The 14,847-nt window shown below is 42.9% G+C and overlaps 1 protein-coding gene across 2 annotated transcripts; it reads right to left on the bottom strand.

Moving 5' to 3' along the window:
• Window positions 1-2,675: 2,675 nt before the first annotated feature.
• LOC128834221 (putative deoxyribonuclease TATDN3) lies at window positions 2,676-14,825 on the bottom strand. Of its 2 annotated transcripts, none has more exons than XM_054022828.1 (10): window positions 14,722-14,825; window positions 13,388-13,420; window positions 10,740-10,813; window positions 9,088-9,172; window positions 8,369-8,431; window positions 6,129-6,238; window positions 5,682-5,737; window positions 4,454-4,566; window positions 3,321-3,401; window positions 2,676-2,900 (listed from the first exon to the last, which is right to left on the bottom strand). In XM_054022828.1, the coding sequence occupies exons 1-10, from the start codon at window positions 14,779-14,781 to the stop codon at window positions 2,757-2,759; spliced, it is 819 nt and encodes a 272-aa protein (XP_053878803.1). In that variant the 5' UTR covers window positions 14,782-14,825; the 3' UTR covers window positions 2,676-2,756. The 2 variants fall into 2 exon arrangements, with proteins under 2 accessions (XP_053878803.1, XP_053878805.1); XM_054022830.1 differs by having other exon boundaries at window positions 3,321-3,398.
• Window positions 14,826-14,847: the final 22 nt, after the last annotated feature.

Genomic DNA, 14,847 nt, shown 5'->3' with positions numbered 1-14,847 from the left:
AGGGGCACTTGGGGCAGGAGCAGCGTGTGTAGACACAGACCCACCCAACCCAGGGGCTACAGAGAGGGGCCGGCAGCCACGTGGAACGAGCAGGCAGAAACTGCTCAGCTCCACTGCACTGCTAGTGGTGGGTGGGGGCCCCGGGGCTGTTCTAAATCGCCCAGGGGACGCACGGGAGGGAGCGCCTGGGGGGGAAGGCGGGGCCAAGGGAGAGACCCGGCCTCAAACAGTGCTGGAGCCTGACCCGGGCTAGGAACCTTCCTGGTGCCCAGGCACCACGGGCCAATAGAACTCTGCAGCTTGTGTAATTTGATGTCATGCTATGTTTTCAGTATCGTCTACAGCAGGAGTCGGCAACCTGTCAGAAGTGGTGTGCCGAGTCTTCATTTATTCACTCTAATTTAAGGTTTCGCGTGCCGTAATACACTATCGTTTTTAGAAGGTCTCTTTCTCTAAGTCTATAATATATAACTAAACTATTGTTGTATGTAAAGTAAATAAGGTTTTTAAAATGTTTAAGAAGCTTCATTTTAAATTAAATTATAATGCAGAGCCCCCCGGACCGGTGGCCAGGACCTGGGCAGTGTGAGTGCCACTGAAAATCAGCTCACGTGCCGCCTTCGGCACGCGTGCCATAGGTTGCCTACCCCAGTCTAAAGCAACAGCATTAATTGTGTTGAGTGTTTTATTCTTTGTTTATATTTAACTTCACCTTTTTTCTTGTTTTTTTAATAAAATCTTTTTTGTTAGAGTAAGGCCTGCTGTACACAGTTTTTATACCTTTGGAGTAAATTTTCTTTTTAACTAGAATAGTTTAATTGGTGCAATCTTTATTGTGACTGCAGTTATACAAGGTGCATTTTACCGGTATGGCTTATTCCCCTTTCCACACACATTAGGCACTTTTGTACTGGGATGGCTGCATGCACACTGGGGGGGAGTTATATCACTTTAATTATACTGTATCGTTACAACTTGTGTATGTAGACATAGCCTACCATGTATAGTCTGCAATTACTTCAAAATGTTATAAAAAAAAATTAAAAATCCTTTTTATATGACTAAAAATAACATGAGCTAATCAACCCTGGATGAATTTTAAAATGTAATTTGCCATTCCTTAACGAAGATGTTTTTCTGTGTTGCTCTCTGCTTAGACACTGATAAGACTTGTCGGTGTATTTTTAGTTTACGGTCAATGTCCCATTCCCAGTTCTTCTACATTGCCCGTCATTGTAAGTGTAACGAATCTGACCGATCAGCAATGGGTAGCGTGCATCCATTTCAAAGTTCCCTAGATGTATCTTGAGCTATACACTACCCTTGATCCATGCCCAGAAAATCCTGATAATGATACAGTGGAAGCTGTGCATGTAGGTGGCTCTATGTCATTAATTATCCTTAATCAGGGTTCCCACTTAGACCTAAATGTTTACCTATTTGCAGTTCTTCCTTCTATTTCCTGTCTTTTAAAACCATAATACACATTGCAATATATATATGAATGATTCAAATTCAGGTGTTTTCTGAAGACAGAAAAGACAGATATTTTCTTAACTTGATAAGCTAATTAGGCGCAACTTACCTTAACACTGCCACTATCTGAGGAACAAGTAAAGCTAACCTCCCCCAATGGTGATGCAGTAATCATAGGGATGAAAATGTGAGGGAAAACAAGCACTTAAGGTGGACAGCAGTTACCTTCCACATGACCTGGAAATAGGCTGCTTACATTTTATCTTACTTAGGGCTCAATCCTTCTCTCACTGAACAACAAACAGCAAAACTCCTACAGACTTCAAAGGCAACAGGCTGTCTCTACTCCGTTGGCACCATGACTACAATTTGTCAATCTGACATCCATCGGTGGTTCACAAAAAGCCAAAGATGTCAAACAGGAGTTCAGAACCGTGTTTTGTAAGAGATCTTCCAGAATAATAAAAACAAGGCAGTTAAAAAAACTGTATATATTAAGGGAGACAAGATTTGACTTGTCGACAGGGTGCATTAGTCCATATTAGAGGGGTGTAAATTCTAATGCACACACGAGCATGTCACACATTAACTGGCCCATGTGGACCCTCCTGGCATACGCTAAAAAAGTCCCCTACTGTGTGTTAATGTCCATTTCAAACAGACACACCCTGTAGACAAGTCTTAGGTTTTAAAACAGTACAAACATTTGATACATGGAATACATGGGCCCAGACCATAACACTGGGATGCAGATTTGAACTTGCCAGAGTTTGGAACATTCACATACAGGGTTTTGGTTCAGGTCCAGCTCTGGTGTAGAAGTTTATAGTGACTATAGACTGGGATAGGAGAACAGATTCTCCCTCGCTGTCCTGTTTTAACACAGTAACTCCACAGAGACCCCACATTCTGCCCCCTTATTCGGTTGGGCCTTAGGAGTAACGATTAGGGTACTATGAAGATAATTTCTCTGACTATTGGGACGACATCCTGGGCCTGTTGAAGTTTATGGGAGTTTGACCCTTGACTTCAATAGGGCCATGATTTTACAGTGTTTAGTTAAGTCAGACAGCTATAATATTAATTCACCAATATGAGAGAGACCCTTCTTCCATATTTATTTAGGTGACTAATATGAATCTATATCTGGACCAGATACCAGAATATTTGCTGAATTATTTGATAGTAAAATCCTGCAGTTAGGACAAGACGGATTTTTTTTATTGCACATGTTAGCTGTTGGGACATAATGTAATTGCAAATTTTAAACATGTCTGGGTCTATTTCCAGAGAAATTTCTGAAGTTTGGGAAACAGTTTCAGTGCATTCTGCGTCGTCACTTCTATAACTTCTTCCACTGGGATTCCTTTCATTTTGGCAATATACTCTGCAGCAATGAAAATATTCTTTGGTTCATTTCTCACCTGCAATGTACAAAAACAGAGAATAAATTAAAGAATCTGAAATTACATTAGTGTCAGATTCAATTTATCTTCAGAACCAGCTGTTGCAAATGGTTTCAAATATACCACACATAGGGCCTTAAATGTAATTTCTGTTATATTTGTTCATCCTCCACCAGTCTCCTCTCAATCTATTCCTGCAATTGGCAAGAGTCTTCTCCTGTGTAGTCCCTGCCTTTAGGAACTGGCTCCTGTGTAGTCCCTGCCTTTGGGAACTGGCTCCTTGTATCACTCTGCCTTATCAACCTGCTATCTCTTTTCCAATTTCATCTGACAATGTCTTTCCTTCCTTGTCTCTGCCTATTCAGTTTTTGCCCTCTGTTACAGTCCTCAGTAAGCTACATTTTTAGAAATGCAGAAGTGGAGAAACCAACAATTTACCTGTTTTTCAGGACCTAGTGCAGGAGAATCGGTTTCTAAGCACATACATTCTAAGGGCAACTGCTTCACAAGCTTCTGCTTCTTAAAGGAAACAAGAAAGCTATTAAATGGCTCATTCACTCAAACTAGGGAAAAAAAGCAGAGAGAGAGAGAGAGAGAGAGAGAGAGGTATGTTTCATGTTAAAGGCATGGCAGTAATACACGTGGGGATCTTGTAAATATATTTTTGCTAATTGCACAATTAGGAAGTAGTAAAAATGGTCAAGAATACATGAACTACTTTTTAATAAAGTCTCCATAATATACACAATGCCACCCCTAGTGAAGCACTCAGCCCATTATTATCTATTAAATCAAGTAATATTATTGCACATAAAAAAAAAACAACAACCTACATTAGGGTTGCAAAGTAAAGCACTCAAAAGCTCAGATATACCAGAATCAAAGTTGCCTGTGCAACCCTAATTCATCCTCTTTGTGCATATGTCTTATGATACAATATTTAATTACATGCATACTATTTTTTGTCCTCCAATCTTGTCCCACCTCCCATCCCCAAGGTTCTTGTCCCAATCTATTCCATCATCGTAGTCTGGCTCTTGTCCCTTCTGCGTTCAAATCAGGCAGCTGCTTCCTCCTCCAACTGCCTGGGCCCAGCAGGGAGTTACTAGAGCACAGGACAGGCAAGCTCCCTGCTCTCATTTCAGGTGCCTAAACCCAGCACAGCCTGCAGCAATGCAGGGAAAGTCCTGCTTGGCCTGTGGCTGTAGTGTGCCCAGTGTGGATGGGATCTTTGAAGAATATAGCTGCTAAAATTTAAAGTCTCTGCTGAGCATGTGCAAACTGCAGTTTTTCGTAGACATATATCTTGGCCAAATTAGAGTGGATTTTCACAGGAACAGCATAAGGCTCATTCCTGACACACAAGTCTCCCCCTGCCAAATTCTGAGTCCCTACTCCAAAGCAAGGGAGCACTAGAGCTTCCCAAAGAAAAGGTCACCAGAAGTTTACATATTATAGGGTTTAAAAAAAAAATCAGCCTAACAGAAAGTAGTATTTTCTTTGTGATAAACTGAGGGTTACAGGCTGCAATCCCCAAATACTGAGATAGGACTAGTCCCTTTGAACTTTACCTGTTCACTTCTTATAATGGAAGGAGGAATGGAGAAGAAATATCCAGCCTTCACTCCTTCCATCGCCACAGATGGCCTCCCATCAAATGCATGAAGCAATACCCTTTCAGCACCTACAGAGAGCCAAACCAATTAGGAAGTAACTATATTCGTGATAGGACTATGTCGTCACCTCCTAGTACTAGAACCCTTGGTCTCGCTGTACTCTAGGATTACAGTGCTCTGGAGAGGAGCAGAGTCAGAACTGCTCCTGTGATGCCAGCACAGTTGGTGCTTACGGTGTCAGACAGATAGCTTATAGAACAAATCAGGTGAAGGGGCGGGATGTGGAGAAGAAAAACCTGTTACGAGAGGAGCCATGTTGGGAGATATGATTGGGATTGCAAGCAGAGACAGTCTGGGGAGGGAAGGAGCTAGATAGCACCATGGGAACAATTCTAATCTCCTTCTCTTGAAAGCATTACAGTCTGAGGAAAGTACAGTCGGGCCAAGGAGTTTCTGTCAGCAGCTGACATCATCATTCTAACATAATAGAGACAGACAGAAATTATATTCACTTTCCTTCCTTTCTTCTTTTTACAGGTCCTCTCCCCCCCCCCCCCATTAAGTAAGGCAAATTGGGCAATAATGAAAAGATGAAAAAGAAGACCTATTAAATCACCGAGTCCATTCCCCTACCAGTGCAGGATTCCATCCCCCAGGAGTGTGAGTATTTGATATTAAATTGATACAACACTTGATCTTAGTTCAAAACATAAGAGATACCAGAGCCTTAATTTTTTTATCTATTTTAATAACGCCATGATTCCACTTCATGAGCTCCAAGACTTAAGCTATAAAAGTATCATATCAGTTAATTGCCTGTAACACTCTTTGAAATGTATTTAAAATGGCCACTTTTTAAAAATAAAAAAAAGTAGAATTTCAAATGCCAACCTGGAGAATGTGATATTCTGAACAGACGCTGAGCATGGATATGGGTCTGTCAGAAGGTGTATTTGAACTGACAAACTGCTAGTGGCTAAGGCAATCTGAACAGTTCCTCAAACAAACAGTAAATCCCATAAATCAAAATTACAGTACTTTGAGAAGGACCTCCATAACTGTGCCCATCCAGCTTTGTGTAAGCAAACTGACATGCATGATAATGAGATATGGTAAAACCAAAGAAAGGTTGCTGAAAAAAAAAAATGAATTTTTAATAGCATGAAGTGACCCAAAAAAGTACCTTGTTCTTTTAGGAGGTTAATGGTTGGTCTTCCAGCTGAACGAGAATGGACGTTTCTAATGAAGAAAAGAAAAACTAGTATTAGGAAATTAAGCAGAGTATTTTTTTAAATAAGATTAACTGATTTGACAGCAATTTTTATAGCACCATTCACCAAGAAAGATTCCCTAAGAACTTTACAAACATGTATAAAGAAATCACTTCAGCCATCATGAAAATACAGTAGCAACAGTCTAGGATAAGAAGAGAAGAAGACTACAGTATGCAATTGAAACTACAGGGGATAACCCAAGTAGGCACAATGTAAATGTAATTTGGCCAAGACAATGAAGGCAATATCCTTACTTTTCTAAGTGCTCTGGGCTCTTTAATAACTACAGATATGAAGGAATTTGATTTTAGATCTCTTCTGAAACACAATAACCTGTCAGTATAAACAAGACCTACAAAGGTAAATCCAGTCTTTTCGCTAATTGAATCTGTTTGATCAAGACTTGTCTTTGTTCTTGCTTCCGTTCATCAGTGCTGGCAAATCTGGGAGTGAAATCTAGTCCAACCTACAGCACAAGAGGAGACATAAGAAAGTTTCACCAACCTGATTCCTTTACATACTAATCTGCAGTTCAGTAAAGAAATAGTTTTTCAATCCTGCCAGTCAATTTTAAATGTATACATTTGGGAAGGATTGCCATTAAAACGAGCTCTATAGGAAATGGTCTGTTATCAGCTTAGATTCAACATTCAAACACTTTAGGAGTTGAAAATAAATTGAGAGACCCAAGAACTTTATTCAACATTTTAACTAATAGATGACTTTTGTGCAGCTATAACCGTTGTTTAACAATGATTTCCAAACTAAAACCCCATATCCAGAATCCTCTTAATTCCAAGGGAAGTTCGGATTCAGATCTGAATCTGTAGCTCAAGCCCATTTCTAATGAAGTCAACCAGCTGTATAGTATTGGAATTAAATATTTTCAGTTGATTTTTAAGGTTGCGCAAGGTTCACAGCTGTACCAACCGAAGTCCTTGCCTTATCTACAGAACAGGTGCAGCATAGCAAATTTACCTATACTGACATGTCAGTGTGACTCAACCCTGCACGGTGTCAGAGGGTAAACCAAAGGGCATCCAGGTGTAAGAGGGTACTTCATATTTATTTAATTCTCTCTGCTAAGACTGCAGGCAAGATTGTCATTTGTTGTGGTGGTTTTGAGATATGACCATGTGTCCTGCAGGAAGTGGGCTCAGACACCAATCACCAGTCATACAAGCCACTGTACAGCTATTCGCCTTCATGTCCTGTAATAAACTGTCATGTAGCATTACCTGTGCTCTAATATTGCTCTGCTGCATTCCACCCTGAATTTCAGTGGCAATTCGAGTGAACACTATGAATTCCCTACCTATTATACTGTGTTTTGAGGGTCAATAAATTGACATTTTAGTTTTATGTCAATACATTCATACATACATGATTTCTGAAGCGCTGTGGAATCCACTGAGAGGAAGTAATAACAGCTTTACTAACATTAATTAAGCAAGCCTCAAACCACAACAGCATATAAAACCACACCACAGTTTAGGACAGGAAGTAAAGGAGATTCCCAGCCAAACAAAACTGCTGAGGCAAATTAGGAAAGCAGAATGCAAGTACTTCAGTGGGAATTTTGCCAGGACACTGAGGTGAGCACCTGTAATCTTCTGAAAAGTGCAATGGGATCTTTAATGAACCAAAGTCATCAGGATTTGGTTTTATATCTCATCCTAAAAACAGCACCTTCAGCAGTAGTGTCCCTGCACCATACCTCAGTTCAGTACTGAGTCAAAGGTAAGAGATCAGCAACTGAATCACAGACACTGCTTTCCACAGCCCCTAAATGGTCAGTGGAGATCTCCCATCCAAGTACTGACCCAGCTTGACCACACTTTGCTCTCAAGATCACCGCACAAGTTGGCATGGCTGCAGGTGAAAGATAGTATGTATATTTAAGATACTTCATACCATGTCCACACTATTAACTAAATATAAAATAAAAAGTAGCTAATAGCTTTTAAAACCTCCTCCTTTTCATTCAACCTGTACTGTCAAGTTCCATTGGCACTTTCCCATTGGGTTGAAATCAAAATATTGAGTTATTCTTAGCAGGAAAGAGCAGCTGCAAGGAGTAGGATGGGTCAGGAAACTCTAAAAATGAAAAGTACAATTGAAAAAACTTGAGAGAAAAAGTGGGGAAACTGGAAAGATTGGGGGCAGGGGAGAAGGAAGATAAAAAATGCTACTATATTTTTCTTCTATTTTTTTCAGGCTATTCCCTTACTGCTGTGTGAATGGAAATTCCCGTTGCCAATTTGTTTATTTGAAGGGCATTAATAGCAGATTCAGAGGTAGACAAAAAAAATTCTCGTTCAGATGAAAAATTAGCATTGCAAAGTAAGTAGCAGCTGGGGGGAAGAGGGGGAGGGAGACGACTGGGGAGATGCCTCAGGGAAGTATATGAAGGAAAATATTTTCAGTGCTGGAATGACAGGTCAGGTTCTCCAGCTGCTCAGATTATTAGTATTACTTTTTGTTTATACAGAGCTGATCATGTGCTAAGTGCTTGTAACTCAGAGGACCTATGCTGGCAAAAAAAAAAAAAAAAAAAAAAAGGAGGATTTAAACAAAACACAGAACTTCTACTTACCTCTCCAATTGCCAACAATCTATCTTTATAGAGTTCTATAAGTGGCAATGCAGCATCCAGGTCCTGTGAGAAGAAAACAAAAGAAATTAAAGAAACAACTCTCTATCCTTGCAAAGCAAGAGCAGGATGAATTCAGTTCCACTGTGATACAGAACCACTTAATCTGTCATCTGTGTACCTTGAAACGTGCTCCTACAGTAGGTTGGAGGGAAACGGGGGCAGTCTGTCAGGTTTAAAGATTCTGCAAGGCCATTCTGCCTTAAAGTTTATTTTTTAGATGAGTGGAACATGTAATTACCTCTTCAAGACAAGATCTATTAATATCCTGTACATGCCAGCTGTTAGTCTGAGTGCAAACAGTCACCAAATATGGTCAGGGCATGAACACAGATGTATACATCTCTCTTTAGTCTTCCACTCCCCATGGAAGTAGAGGGACAGCTAAATGTGCATGTTCATTATGTTGATTGTAAGCAGATCATCCGCTCCAGTGTAGCCCTCTGTAAAATAGAGAGCCAAATTACTTCAGTAGCATTTTGCTTGAGTATTAACAGAATCAAAGATGAGTAAGGACCTCAGGATTTGATCCACAGTGTTTTCTGTATTATGGCAACATGTACAGTATAGGTTGGATTTATTTTAAATGTCAAATGAGTCAATTCTGAATGCCTGCTGCTTGGCCCAATCTGGACAAGTGGCAATTAAGAGTTTATTTATACCTTTAAAGTAACACTGCATCGTTCCTCTGGGGGAATACCTTGAACTGGATGAACTCCCAGACATGGCAAGACAAACCCTGGATACCTAGAAATGAGAAATATATTAACAATGGGAAACATCACAAAGCATGCTACATCATGACTATTGTAAAGAACTAGAGAAAAAAGTATTAACTAATCAATTAAGGCTACAGTACATTCCTTGTCATCCCAATAACCAGCAATCCACTTGAGCAGTAGCACATCGTATGCCCAGTGCCAGAGAATGAAAGCCAGAGTACCTGGGTTCTATTCTTGCCTCTGACTGGACTTGCTCTCTGACACTGAGCAAGTTACAGCCAGGCTTTCAAAAGTCCTCTCTGATTTTTGGATGTCCAACTTGACACATGTAGTGCCTGATTTTCTAAGCTGTTGATGACTCACAATGTACATAAATTTGGGTGTTGAGCACCTCTGAAAATCAGACCATGAGTGTTGGATACGAAGAAATTGAAGCAACTGAAATCAGTAGTCTCTCTGAAAATTTTAGCCTCAACATCTCTGTGTGACAATTTCTCTCCCTCTGTAAAATGTGGGAAAATACCACCTTCACAAGGGTGTTGTGAAGTTTAATTAAAGTTTATAAAGAACTTTGAGATCCTCAGTTAAAAGGAACTACAGAAGTGAAAAGCATATTATTCTCTCATAAAAATACTGCTACCTTTCAATTACAAGTTTCATCTTGTGACAAGTTTTTGGAGATGCACTTTTTATGCATGCAGAAATCCAAATAAACAAGATAATACAAAATAAAGACACCTAAAAGCAAACCTAATAAATGCCAGCAGGATTCCAGCTTAAGATGCCTTTTTGTGCTTGATTTTTTTGGTTTTTGTCACAACTCTAATACCTGCAAACAGGAAAGAGCTCAGAAAGATTTTAGATATTGCAGAGAGCTCCCTACTCAAACACCCTACATTTGATTATGCACAGAAGAGTCAAATAGAAAAAATTCATAGTACAATACTATTGACTCTGAGAGGCAGTGTGGCTAATGGTTAGTTCAGAAGACTGGAGTCAGGATTTCTACATTCTATTCCCATTCTGCCCTGACTCACCATGTACCTTGGGCTACTCACTTAACTTCTCTGTTCCTCAATGTATCTGTCTGTAAAGTTGCATATCCTAGCTCTCTAACAAGAGGGTTATGAACCTTAATTCATATTTGTAAAACCCTTAGGAATTTTTGGATGAAAGGCACTGGAAAAGTGAAAAATTATTATTATTGATTCACCAAGGTCTCATTTATTAATTATTATTATTTATTTGTATTGCAGTAGCACCTAGGACCTCCAGTCACAGACCACGACCCCATTGTGCTAGGCACAGTTCAAACACAGAACCAGTAGACAGTCCCTGCCCCAAGGAATTTACAGTCTAAGTAAGGCCTTGCTGCATCCCATGAACAGCCATTAATCCTGCTCTGTCCTTTGGGTACTGCCCATGTGCAGTCGCAACTTGTGTTTTCTTTTTCTCCTTTTCCATAGAACATGCTTTCCTTGATGTTTTGAATCCCACGGCACCAACCTTATCAAACTGCTCTGCAGTCATTTAAAAATAATTATTGTTTTAATCACATGCAAAGAAGACAAAGTCGCTGGAATAAACAATACCTTTCCGAAAGCTGGATAATTTTTTCAAATTCTCCTGAGTGTTCAGCAACTGCCACAAGGGCCAAAACTTTAGCCTGAAACAACAGGAAATAAAATTGCTGTAGCATAGAGGAACAAATGGAAATCCTAGATTAACTTCCTAGCTTGACAGAACTTCCAAGCTCTCTCATAGTCTGCATTTAATTGATAAAAATTAGGTGGGGAATTTCATGTATAATGAACCCTTCTCTGGAAAGCCTAGTGCTGGGGTTGCTGGGGTGGGATTTGGGAGAGAAGGTTTAAATCCCATTTGTTCCTAACAACCAGCCCTGTGCCACCTACTGGTACAAGTACTGAAAAAAATAATCAGAATAGTTTTCAAAAATGTCCATGAATTCAGAATTTTTTTAAGACAATAGGGCATTTTTAAAGGATAGGGTAGGTTAGGTATTTAAGAGTCCAAAACCAATCAATGAGCCCTGTGCTTTTTGGCACATCTAATGTAGGTTAAACGGGGGGAACGTGACATCTCTGGGTTTTGGTAATGGGCTATGGAACATTTCAACTCTAGACCACTGTCTCAAATACAACTAGATGGAAGCAAAATCATGCCTGTGAAGTCGATGAAAAGACTTCAGTTAATGTGAATAAGAGCTAGATCAGCAATAAGTGAAAGTTTATTCTATCTGATGGTTTTCATTGTGGTCTAGGTAATAGCCAAATGGACAAGTAAACCAACACATTTATTACTTATTGCCTTGTGGCAATCTCAGCACCAAGGACTGAATAGCCATAGAAACTGAAGTACCCTATTGCTCCTAGAATTGGCAGCTCCAAAGTCAGGATGAGAAATGCCAGCATCATACTACAGGGAAGTTTGCAGGGTTGCTGCTCCTACTGTAACTCTTCTGTGATAAAGGATTTCAGTTTACTACACTAACACTAAAGCAACCTGTACCAACATTTATATTAATTATATTAGAAAACCCATCATTAAATTAAACACACTCAATTTTGACTAATAAGTAAGACAATGAAATAAGAAAAAATAGGTGAATTAGAAACCCTGCCCTCCTAATAAGGATTCTTCCATAGGATCCATGAAGAAACAGAAATGACAGCTGATTTTCCTGTCCATACAATGGTAGCAAAAGCATCTTAACCATAAATAGTTCCTTTAAGAACCATATGCTACATACAAATTTATGGCCTCAGAAAAATATTATGTATTCAACCAGATTTGTCTTTCTCAAAATATAACCCCAACTACTTTGTCTGCAAAAGACAGGACCTTAATTCTGCAAGCTGCTCCACATGGAGAAACCACTGCACCTGCCCAGAGTCGGTTAACTTCACTGGGGCTGGGTACAATCTGGGAGGTCCTTTAAGGCAAGCTGGGCCCAGCCTTGCCTCTAACCAAACACCTATCCTCAAGATGACTGTGATGGAGACTTAATTATGACTAACCCGAGCTGCAAGGAAGGAGGGGAATCAGAGAGAGGACTACTTAGATCTGGGAACTCAGTCTGGCGAGGAGGAAGAGGGGTTTCCTTTCTGGGAAGTCAAGCTGGAAAAGATCTACGGGAAGTAGGTCAGGCTCCTGTGGGGGTGAGCAGAGGCCCTTGGATTCCTGAGATGTGCTGGTGCTGCCAGAGTACCTAACAAGGCAAGGCAGTGGGGGAAGCCTGCTGAGGAGATGTAACATAGGAGAAACTCTGTAGGGCCCAGGAATAGGGACAAAAAGGCAGAGAACTTCAGTGTAGCCTAAGAGGTGCAAAGTATTATTAGTGAAAATATTTATTTGGACTTAGTTGGACCTCTTGTTACCCCAAAAGGGGAATGAATTTTTCAGTGATCTGGAGAGGACCCAGCCAGACAGGCCCTGGTGGGGCCAAGGAAGTGATCATCTCTAGCACCTCCTGGTGAAGACCCCAGTATGAGTATCCATGCATGAGGGGGAAACCTTGAGGTGAAGACATGCAATTACAGGGCTCCATTCAGGCATGAGTTGGCCCACAAAGGATGGTAGAGAAGTCAGTGGGGCTCTATGGGGGTACAGTGGCCTGGCTGTGCAGAGCAGTTTGCAGGATCAGTCCCCAAGTCACTGAAGTTTCTGGACAAAGCACAGCCAGGGGAGGCTTTTACTTTATTCCTAACAGTCCCTAAGCCAGGCTGTTGTCTAGCTTGTCCTTGTCAGATGAAATAAACACAGTCACTGTCACAGATGACTTGAGAGCTGTGATGTAAGCACAGATCTGTAAATCAAGATCTTCCAAATTCTAATCTCAGCTCTGACACGGACTCCTATTGTGAAGATTACTTCATGTTTGTATAGAGTTTGAAAGTGCTGAATATTCAGACTTCATTAGGCTTTGTATAAATTCCACATTTAACTACATTTTGTGTTGCAATCCTGTATTTTAAAGTATAAAACTTTGTGCCCAGCTAACAGGAAATGTGCAATGTTAGCAGAATTGAAGTTTTTTCAGTATAAGGCAAACACAAGCTCGTGCATAACTTTAGAAATGGGGGTAGCCTCATTGACCTCAATGAGGCCACTCATATGCCTAAACTTAAGCATGTGTGTAAGTGTTGACAGGAGCAAGTCCCATGTTTAGTAATTAGCAAACACTTTACAACTATGGAAAAATGCCAGGATAGTTACCCACCTTCTTTGCTTCTTCCAATACATCCTCAATATCCTGAAAGAGATTATAATGTTTTACTGGAAACCTGAATCAGAGAGGGGAACAAGACTTTTAAAATGACAAGTGTCTACTCTTTTAAGGGATCTGCAAATAGAGCAAGAGCTGAAGGGCGACAGTGGAAAAGTCACGGAGTGATGCCACAGGACTGGAAAACACCCATCTGTGAGATGCAAACCTTCCACTTGAGGGAAAAGCAGCCCCAGCAACCCTTGAGCAGCCCCTCACACCCCAAAGCAAGGGCCCCTGATGTAAAGCACTGGGGGTGGGGTGGAAGGGGTGAGCAAGGGGCAGGAGGGGGAGAAATGCAGATGGGGGGGTTAAGAGAGGGGAGCAAGGGTTACAGTGTAGATAGGCTGGGGGGGGGGTAGATCAAGGGACAGAAGGGGGTCCCAGTGGGGCAGAGGGTGACCAAGGGGCAGGACAGGGGGGCTGATGGGGCAGGGTCCCAATAGGGCACGAAGGGAAGGTGACCAAGAGGCGGAGAGAGGGTCCTGATGGGGTGGGGTGGGGGTGCTGGTGGAATAGGGAGGGGTGTGACCAAGGCGCAGGGTCCGCTGGGTCACGGAGGGGAGGGGCGGGGGGTGACCAAGGGGCAGGGTCCCGACGAGGCACGGAGGGGCGGGATGACCAAGGCGCAGGGTCCGGTGGGGCACGGAGGGGAGGGGCGGGGTGCTGTTGGAGTGGGGAGGGGGGTGACCAAGGCGCAGGGTCCGGTGGGGCACGGAGGGGAGGGGCGGGGTGCTGTTGGAGTGGGGAGGGGGGTGACCAAGGGGCAGGGTCCGGTGGGGCACGGAGGGGCGGGGGGGGTGCTGTTGGAGTGGGGCGGGGGTATGACCAAGGCGAAGGGTCCGGTGGGGCACGGAGGGGATGACGTAAGGGCGGGATGGGGGTGCTGTTGGAGTGGGGAGGGGGGTGACCAAGGGGCAGGGTCCCGACGAGGCACGGAGGGGCGGGATGACCAAGGCGCAGGGTCCGGTGGGGCACGGAGGGGAGGGGCGGGGGGTGACCAAGGGGCAGGGTCCGGTGGGGCACGGAGGGGCGGGGGGGGTGCTGGAGGGGCGGGATGACCAAGGCGCAGGGTCCGGTGGGGCACGGAGGGGATGACGTAAGGGCGGGATGGGGGTGCTGTTGGAGTGGGGAGGGGGGTGACCAAGGGGCAGGGTCCGGTGGGGCACGGAGGGGCGGGACTTAGGGGCGGGGGGGTGCTGGTGGAGGGGGGTGACCAAGGCGAAGGGTCCCGATGAGGCGGGGGTGAGCAAGGGCCGCCCCCGCCCCGCTCCGCACCCGCTCCGCACCCGCTCAAAGTCCGGCGCCGCGAGGTGACAGTGACAATCCACTGGTCCCACAGCCCCCATCCCGACCGCCCTAGGCCGGAACGGCTGAGTGGTGCCCGGTTTCCGCCCGGACAGGTGACCTGAGAC

Source organism: Malaclemys terrapin, chromosome 3, assembly GCF_027887155.1.
Source record: "Malaclemys terrapin pileata isolate rMalTer1 chromosome 3, rMalTer1.hap1, whole genome shotgun sequence".
NCBI lineage: Eukaryota > Metazoa > Chordata > Testudines > Emydidae > Malaclemys > Malaclemys terrapin.
Note: the sequence above shows the minus strand (reverse complement) of the source record. Positions and strands in the feature narration are given on the sequence as shown.